This window comes from Chelonoidis abingdonii, chromosome 6 (assembly GCF_003597395.2).
Source record: "Chelonoidis abingdonii isolate Lonesome George chromosome 6, CheloAbing_2.0, whole genome shotgun sequence".
Taxonomy (NCBI): domain Eukaryota; kingdom Metazoa; phylum Chordata; order Testudines; family Testudinidae; genus Chelonoidis; species Chelonoidis abingdonii.
Window position 1 is genome coordinate 1,274,179 of NC_133774.1, and position 9,494 is coordinate 1,283,672.

The 9,494-nt window shown below is 52.7% G+C and overlaps 1 protein-coding gene across 1 annotated transcript in view; it reads left to right on the forward strand.

Moving 5' to 3' along the window:
- Positions 1-1,280: 1,280 nt before the first annotated feature.
- Positions 1,281-9,494, forward strand: part of TMEM8B (transmembrane protein 8B) — a 41,762-nt gene continuing 33,548 nt past the window's right edge. Inside the window, 2 exon segments of the mRNA XM_075067470.1 lie at positions 1,281-1,513; positions 6,938-7,145. Of these exon segments, the coding sequence (XP_074923571.1) occupies positions 1,281-1,513; positions 6,938-7,145 (441 nt within the window).

Sequence of the window (9,494 nt, forward strand, 5' to 3'; positions counted from 1 at the left end):
CGGTCCGGCTCGGAGCTCTGCCCTGACTCCATGCAGGGGCACAGAAGGGTTCTTCCTAGGGCTGCTGTGGGTGCAGGGTGCACATACCTGGCTGGTGTTACCACGCCCTGTGCAGTTCGTGTCTCCCACCTTCTGGCAGGTAGTGCAGCCAGCGTGGCTTGCCCTGTCCCCCCCACCCCCTCCCAAGATCAGGAGTCTCTGAAGACAAAGGGGATCAGCCCGAGAGTGCTAGGACATGCACCCCACGAGGTGCCCCAGAGGAGGGCAGAACTGGGAACCTGAAAGCAGCCAGCCAGATGGCCCCCCAGGCTGGGGTCCAGTCAGCACTGAGCCCCTGGCAGGCCCTGTACCTGGTCGCTTAGCACTGGGGGGAGGGTGGGGGGAGACCCCTCTGATTCTGCAGATGTGGAGTTTCCAAACTCATGTCAGTTCGAAGCACTGAGCCCTTGAGCTGACAGTGCGGGGGGTGGGGCCATGTGTCCTGGCCTGGGGGCAGGGGGGCTCAGATATCTGGGGAAGCCGGATCGATGGGCAGGGGGAATGGGGCGGGACAGGACAGTGTGTCGTGCAGCAACTGGGCACGGGACAGGGATGTGAGTGATGCCGGGGAGAGCACGGGGCAGGATGGGGTCAGGGGAGCATTGTAGCGCTGATGGAGTCACAGGGCATGATAGACCCGGGTGCGGGTCACCTCTCTCTAGGAGGCTGGAAATTCAAGGGGCTCAGAGGCAGGCTCAGAGTGGGGCCAGGAGGAAACCCCCCACCCCCCAAAGCATCTGGAAGGAATCAGAACTGGGATGTGACAGAAACATGGGGTAACGAGCAGTTAGAGATGGGAGGCTGGGGCTGGCTGTCACCTGCCCCTTGACACCAGCCAAGGGGGCGCTCCAGGAATTGAAGGGCACCAAATTCATATGGGGCAATGGAAACACTTTCTGCACATGGTGCACCATCGGCCTGCGGAACTCACTGCCACAAGGGATCCCTGCAGCCTCCAGCTCAGCAGGGCTCAGGCAAGGATCGGCCATTCCTGGGGAGCAGGAGGCCTGCCAGGCACATCAGAGAAGAGGAGAACAGAAGAGGCAGGAGATGAGCCCGCCCTAGCAGGGGGGTTGGGGTAACTCCCCATGGACAAGCTGTTCCACACTGGCCACAAGGGGGTTCCTGCCCCTCCCTCTGAGGCAGCTGGTGCTGGGCCCTGGCAGAGCCAGGAGTCCAGGCGCGATGGGCCCGTGGGCTGGGCAGGCTGGGGCTTCCTGCATCCCAGCCCACGCTGGCTCATGGCCCCTCTTCCTTCCCCTCCCCCCCCGTGCCCTCTTGCAGACGGGCTCTTCGTGACCGATTACTTCACCCGCACGCCACGCAAGCTCAACCCCTTCCGCTCCTTCGCCAGCATCGAGCTCTTCCACTTCCACATCCCCGAGGACACCCTGGTCGCTGTCTGGAACCTCATCACCTTCAAGGAGCAGGGCGGCACCTTCGGGGACCGGTGCCCAGACCGCAGCGTCACCGTGTGAGTGCCAGGGGGGCTGGGGACTCAGCGTGGGCCTGGGACTCCGGTGCCTGGATTCCTTGGGGCGGGGCCCAGCTGGGCTAGCACATAGGGACTGTTGTGCAGGTGCTGGCACCCTTCGGGGAACACGTGACTCTCTCCCAGGGCACCCTGGGCTGCGAGGCCGCTCACTCCCACCTGCTTTTAGCACAAAGGAGCCTGGGCTGCGCTCACCAGGGCCACCTTCCTGAATCCACCTGCCATGGATGACACAATGTGCCCCTCTCCACCCACGCAGGCCCCGCTGTCTGTCTCCCTCCAAGTGTCCCCCTGGTGTGCCCAACCCCTGGTCCACCAGACACCCAGGATTCAGACCCTGCTCCCCAGGAGGCTGTGCACCTCAGCTTCCCCTCACACACTCACACCAGCGCTGCACCTAGCACGCAGCTCGCAGCTCGGTGTGTAGTGCAAACAAGTATACGCGTGTATGGTGGGTGTGGGGAAAGGGATTAGGAAGTGTTATTTACTCCTTCTCATAACGCACGCACTAGGGGGTCACCACATGACATTCATAGGCAGCAGCTTTAAAACAGACAAAAGGAAGTATTTCTTCACACAACGCACTGTCAACCTGTGGCACTCACTGCCAGGAGATGTTGTGAAGGCCAAAAGTATAACTGGGTTCAAAAAAGAACTAGATCAGTTCCTGGAGGATAGGTCAATCGATGGCTTTTAGCCAGGATGATTGGGGCACAACCCCATGCTCTGGGCATCCCTAAACCTCTGTTGCCAGATGCTGGGACTGGATGACGGGATGGATCACTCGATAAATTGCCCAGTTCTGTTCGTTCCCTCTGGAGCTCCTGACACTGGCCAATGTCAGAGACAGGAGACTGGGCTGGATGGACCCTTGGTCTGACCCAGCGGGGCTGTTCTCATCTTAAGTTTATTTCATGAAGCAGAGAGATTTAAGTGATGGCAAGAGGAAGTCTTGGAAACAGATGGTTACATATAAAATAAAATCATCCCACACAATTCTAGGTTTAATAATCCAGCTACCTGTGTGCCCCCCAAGCTCCATGCTCTCCAGCCCGGCAGGTGTGAGCCCCGTCTCATGAGCCAGGACATGCTCCGGAACTCCCTGCACCCTTCGCTGTAGCCAAAGGGTCCATTGTCCCCATTCATAAGTGGGATGCCCCTGCCTGTTGTTTTTCCTTCCGGGTAGATTTCACAGGCTTGGTTAGCCAGTGGCTCCATGAGCACCTGGACATACCGTAACGATACTGCCTCTGGCGGGACACCACTGCAAGTGTCAGTTCAGGACAAACTGCCCAGAGCAGGGCAGTCACAGCCCCAGGCTGGAGTTTCTCCACCTCTAAGGCACCCAGCCAGCCAGACAGAGAGGACTTTGGTCTCACCCCACTGGCTAACCACAAGTCACACAAGCAATTCCCTCAGACACTCCAGTCTCCCAGTATCACCACCAGGGCCCCCCGTTATGGGGACGAATGGTTATGAAAACCAACACCCCAGTAAAGGAAAGAAAAAAACGGTTCTCCTGATCCCAAGGGACCAAGCCCCAGACCCAGGTCAAATGATAACTTAGGTCTTACCCAAAATACACACAGCCAATTCTTATTAACTAAACTAAAGTTTATTAGAAAAGAGAGAGAGTTGGTTGGAAGATCAATATACAGACAGACTTGAATCCAATTTCCTGAGGTTCAGATGCACAGCAGAGATGAGTTTGTAGTTGCCAAAAGTCCTTTTAGAAATAGTCCATAGGTTATAGTCCAATGTCCATATTCAGGGTGACTCCAGTCAGTGACTGGGGATCTCAATCCTTGTGGCTTAAGGTTTCCCCCTCTTGAAACCCAAAGCAGATCTGAGATGAAGCAGGATCGTGTCCCAGGATCTTATACATTTCCAGGAACCTTTCAGCCTGAGAAAACAATAGGCTTAACTCCTTTTCCCAAACATCCTGGCAACTAGCACAGGCTAATTTATCCATTAAACAGTTCAGATACAGGTTACCACAACCTTCAAAGAGACACATAGACAATGATACTATTTCACTCCAGTGTCTTCCTAAGTGTTAATATTCCTTTTTTTTTTCATTATCTTTGAATCAAAGTCATAGCAATAGACATCTCTTCCCAACAAGTCTTCAAAGTTTGGCCATGGGTCATGTCAGTCTGTGAGTTAATTCTTTGTGGGCTAGAACCCACTTCATCAGATGCATGGAGTGAAAAATACAGTAGCAGGTATATTTAGGTTTTGTAATGATCCATCCACTCTCAGTCTTTATTCCAGCCTAATTTGATGGTGTCCAGTTTGCAAATTAATTCCAGTTCTGCAGAACTAATTTGCAAACTGGACACCATCAAATTAGGCCAGACTGAAGACTGGGTGTGGATGGGTCATTACAAAAACTAATTTCCCCCTGCTGATACTCACACCTTCTTGTCAACTGTTTGAAATGGGCCACCCTCATTACCATGACAAAAGTGATTTTTCCTCCCTTGGTATTCTACTGTTCATTGAATTGTCTCGTTAGCACTGACCTCCCCCACTTGGTAAGGTGACTCCCATCTTTTCACGTACTATGTATAAATAATCCTGCTACTGTATTTTCCACTGCATGCATCTGATGAAGTGGGTTGTATCCCACAAAAGCTCATGCTCAAATAAATCTGTTAGTCTCCAAGGTGCCCCAAGGACTCCTCGTGTTTTTGTGATACAGACCAACAGGGCTGCCACTCTGAAACCTCTGAGGTAATTAACTCTTTCTGGCCCTGTGTCACCTTTGAATGAGCTATTATATTACACTCATAACCTCGCACCTACATGTGACACACACAATGCACAACACCAAACAACGAGAAGGAGCAGCGTCTTACCCTGCCTGACGGGAGCCTGCGGAGGCCTGTCACCTGGGCGCTGTTCTCCCCCCAGGCTTTACGAGCGTAATCGCCAGGATAGACACACAACTCCTTAAATATTGTCCATGCAGACGTGTGGCGGGGACTGAGAGCTGGTGGCTGCTGACTCTCGGCAGGGCCCTCCTGTACCAGCCAGGTGTGAATGGGTGTATATCTGACCTCGGGATCCCCGTACAGCCCAAACACCCCTCAGCCAGCTGGCACCATGCAGCCCCTTGGAGGAGCCGGTCAGTGAGCCAGACCCCCAAGGGGTTCCTCCAGCATAGGCACCACAGCCCCACCACCTCTCTACCAGAGCCCTGGGCTCCCTGCCTCCTGCTCCACCCCAGGCCCTGCCCAGCGAGTCCCAGCCAGCCAGCCCCTGGGCGAGCTGTGTCCCCTCCACAGGGACCGACGCCCCCAGCTGGGGTCTGCAGCAGCGCCTGGCAGCCTGTTCCAGCCAGAGCAGGGTTTGTCCAGCCCTGGAGCCCCCTGGGCAGCCCTGAGCTCAGCCCAGAGACCTGCAGGCTGAAGCATCGTCCACCTGGCCGAGCAGAGCAGCTCCCCAGGCCTGGCCCCAGCTCAGGCGCTGGCCCCCTCTCGCTCCCTCGGCAGGTCAGGCACAGGAGTGAGCAGCCAGCTCCCTCCAGGAGCCCCCTCTGTACCCCCTGCCTGGCCTGTCTCAGCCCTTTGTCTTTGAGCGGGAATCTCTGCCCAGCTTCCCTGCTGAGAGCTGGGGGGACCTCCTGCCCCTTGGCCAGGGGTCCCTGGGTGTCCATGTGCTGGGCACTGGGGTGCCATGGCCTCGCTGGGATCCTGCATCACCACGGGGTGTAGCCAGCTCCTTAATAACCCTCTGCACTGGGCCCAGACAGCCCAGGACACCCCCTTGTGACGATGTGGTTCTGGCGGGACCCACCTGAGAGTGCCAAATCAGGACAGTCACAGCCCAAGGCTGGGGTTTTTCCACCTCTAAGGCAAACCAAACCAGCCAGACAAAAAGGACTTCAGTTTCACCCCACTGGCTAACCACAAGTCACAAAAGCAATTTCCTTAGACACTCCAGTCTTCCAGTATCACCACCCGTCCCACACGTCCTGGGGATGAATGGTTATGAAAACCAACACCCCAGTAAAAGAAAAAGGTTCTCTCGATCCCAAAGGACCAAGCCCCAGACCCAGGTCAATATACACATCAGATCTTACCCACAAATCACGCTGTTGCCAATCCTTTAGAATCTAAAATCTAAAGGTTTATTCATAAAAGGAAAAAGATAGAGATGAGAGCTAGAATTGGTTAAATGGAATCAATTACATACAGTAATGGCAAAGTTCTTAGTTCAGGCTTGTAGCAGTGATGGAGTAAACTGCAGGTTTAAATCAAGTCTCTGGAGAACATCCCCCGCTGGGATGGGTCATCAGTCCTTTGTGCAGAGCTTCAGATTGTAGCAAAGTCCCTCCAGAGGTAAGAAGCAGGACTGAAGACAAAATGGAGATGAGACCTCCGCCTTATATAGACTTTTCCAGGTGTAAGAACACTCCTTTGTTTCTACTGTGGAAAGTTACAGCAAAATGGAGTCTGCAGTCACAAGGGCCAGTTCCTGCACACCCTGCTGAGTCACAGGGCGTAACTGCCTCCTCTCGATGGGTCAATTGTGTAGCTGATGGTCCTTAATGGGCCATCAAGCAGGCTAAGCAGAGCTGACACCAACTTGTCTGGGATCATTCCCAGTAACCCAGCACAAGTTTGAAATACAGACAGCACACAGCCAATATTCATAACTTCAACTACAGAAATGATACAGACATACAGACAGCATAATCATAACCAGTAACCCATAACCTGGTCTTAGACACCTTATCTGACCCCCTTTACATAAGATTTGGTGCCACTACAGAACCTTGGTTGCAACCCATGTTCTATATGGTCCAGTTTATATCAATAACATCACACCCCTTCTCCCTGGAGCAGACTTACCACCCCCCCGGGTAACAATGCAAAGTGCAGAGGGAAACGGAGGCACACATAGGAGTCATACAGATATTACAGACCATCCCCCTTTGTCACACCTTGTGCGCATGCACACATACGTACACACCCCTACACACATGGACACACACACACACACACACACACACACACACAGCCCCCCATTCCCACAGCTCCCTCCAGCCCTTTGAGGTGCTGTAAGATCCAGCTGGCAACTGGCCAGGGTGGGCTATTCCTGCAGCCCCCCCTCGGCCTGGCACTGACCCCATATAGCATGGGGGGCCCTACCCCATGCTGGGACCCTGGAGTCTCTCCCTGTGACATGCCGGAGTCATGCTTCCCAGGGTGTTGCGGGTCGGGATTGTGGGGCCTCGGCACAGTGAGGGTGGGACTGGGCTGTATCTGCCCAGGCACAACGTCCCTGGGGGCTGCTGGTGCCAGGTTCCTCCTGCTGGCGCTACCATCCCCACCTGCCAGCCGTTTTGCTGCTCTCTCTACCCGCCTGCTCCCTTCTCACGTGCTCTCTGCTCTGCAGGTATTTCCGCTCCGGGGCTCCCCCTGTCATCGCCCCCCTCCACACCCACTTTCCCCGGGACACGGCTGTCCCCAGCTCCTTCACTCTCACCCTCACCTGGAGTCTGCCGAATCGCACCACCGGCGTCTTCAACATCACCAGCCCGCTGCCCGGAGACTGGTTCCTGGCCGCCCACCTTCCCAAGGATGAGGGCAAGATCTCCATCAAGGTGAGGGGCCAGCAGGGGAAGGTTAATGGCCGTGCCCCCGACACCAGAGGGAGGGACAAGCCAATGCCCTGCAGTGCGCTAAAGCTGCCCCAGGCTGGGCCAGTGCAGGGCAAGGCTCCTGTTACTCTGACTAGGGGAGGGGGATTCCTCAGGGCTGTCTCTGGGGGAGGGGCAGGGGGTTTCCCATTCTATCTGGGGGACAGGAGAAGGATTCCCCATTGCTCTGTCTGGGGGAGTGTAATGATGCTGTCTGGGGGAGCCAGCTGAGGTCACTCAATTAGGGTGAACTGCAAACACAATATGGCAAACAAACCCCAGAAGCTGGTGGATATTCCGATACTTAGATTTACCAACCAGCACAAAACAGCTTCTACAGTACCTCTCTGGTTACTTAGAAGTCCAAACCATGCAGTTCCCTCAAAGTGCCCAGCCTCAGGCCTCCGTCCAGACACACCTGTCAGATATGATGATGATTCCTGAAAATCTTATCTCATCATGTAGAAGAAAAGGTTCTTCCAATCCCAAAGGATCAGCCACATACCCAGGTCCAATTATAACTTAGATCTTACCCAAACTACATACTATTAGCCAATTTTTATTAACCAAATTAAACATTATTAAAAAAGAAAAGAGAGAGAGAGTTGGTTAAGAGATCAATATACAGACAGACTTGAATTCAATTCTTGAGGTTCAGAAACATAGTAGAGAAGAGTTTGTAGTAGCCAGAAGTCCTTTTAGAAATAGTCCATAGGTTATAGTCCAATGTCCATATTCAGGGTGACTCCAGTGAATGACTGGGGATCTCAATCCTTGTGGCTTAAGGTTTCCCCCTCTTGAAACCCAAAGCAGATCTGAGATGAAGCAGGATCGTGTCCCAGGTTCTTATACATTTCCAGCAGCCTCCAGGATGTTTGGAGAAGGAGGTTAAGCTCATATTGTTTTCTCAGCCCAAAAAGGCTGCTTGGAAATGTATAGAAGCCTTGGGCACAGATCCTTCTTCATCTCCGATCAGCTGGGTTTCAAGCCAGGGGACCTTTAAAGCCACAAGGAATTGAGATCCCCAGTCATTCACTGAGTCCCGAATCTGGGAATTGAAACTATAACTATGGACTATTTCTAAAGGGACTTTTGGGCTACTACAAACTCACCTCTGCTATGTATCTGAACCTAGTTAAGAATTGAAATTCAACTTGTCTGTATATTGATTTTTTTAACCAAACTCTCTCTCTTTTCTTTTCTAATAAATTTTAGCTTAGTTAAGAAGAATTGGCTATAGCTATATGTGTGGATATAGATCTTAGTTATAATTGAACTGGGTATGTGGCTGATCCTTTGGGATGGAAGAAAACCTTTTTCTTTTATATGATGAAGTAAGATTTTCAGGAATCATCATCAATCTTTGACGTGGTGTGTCGTGGACAGAGGCCTTGAGCGTGGGCACTTTAAAGGGAACTGTGTGGTTTAACTTCTAAGTAACCAGTGAGGTCTATAGAAACTCGTTTGGCTTGGTTAGTTAAATCTAGTAGTGGATAACCACCAAGCGTCCCCCTTTGGGATTTGTCTGCCCTGTTCTGTCTGCAGTTTCACCCTGATTGAGTGACCTCAAGCTGCTCCACGAGGCAGCACCGTCACAGAGCCGCTCCCCCATAAGCCAGCTGCACCTCCTGGGGGTACCCCAGCAGCTGGCGTTGATCTGTTCAGGAGAGGGCTCCAGGATTTATATTCTGGCCCCATTTCCCCAGCAGATTGCTGCTCCCCTGAAACTTGTGTCCATTCAAGGGGCTGTCCCAGATCATGGTTGACTGGCCCCGGGGCCCACTACCCCTGAAATTGGGGACAGACCCCCATACAGCACGTCCTCTGCCAACACGCTATGTTGCCACAGCGTTGGCATTCTCTGCCACAGTAATGATGAGAACTCCCTGTCCCTCCTGTGACTAGGAGGTGTGATCTATATCACTGAAAGTGACAGGGCCAGAAGCAGTTATACTTCCCACGACTGACCCTTGACAGGGCAAACTTTAGAGACTGGTTCGGAAGATCTGCTAAATGAATACGAGCTTTGAATGCAAGTCTGATTGGTAGATGCGTTTAGAAGGGAGGTGTTTGCTCAGGTCTTGTGATGTAAGCAAACAAGTCTTGATCTATTGTGTGTAGCTCTGATTCAAAGATCAAAAAAAGGATATTAGCATTTAAGATGATACTTGATGAAATGTATTAATTTGTCTCTGTTCTCTTTGAAGGGTGTGCTAACCTTATCTGAACTGTTTAATGGATAAATTACCCTGTGCCTAATTGCCCAGGATGTTTGGGGAGAAGGAGTTTAGCCTATTAGTTTTCTCAGGCCAA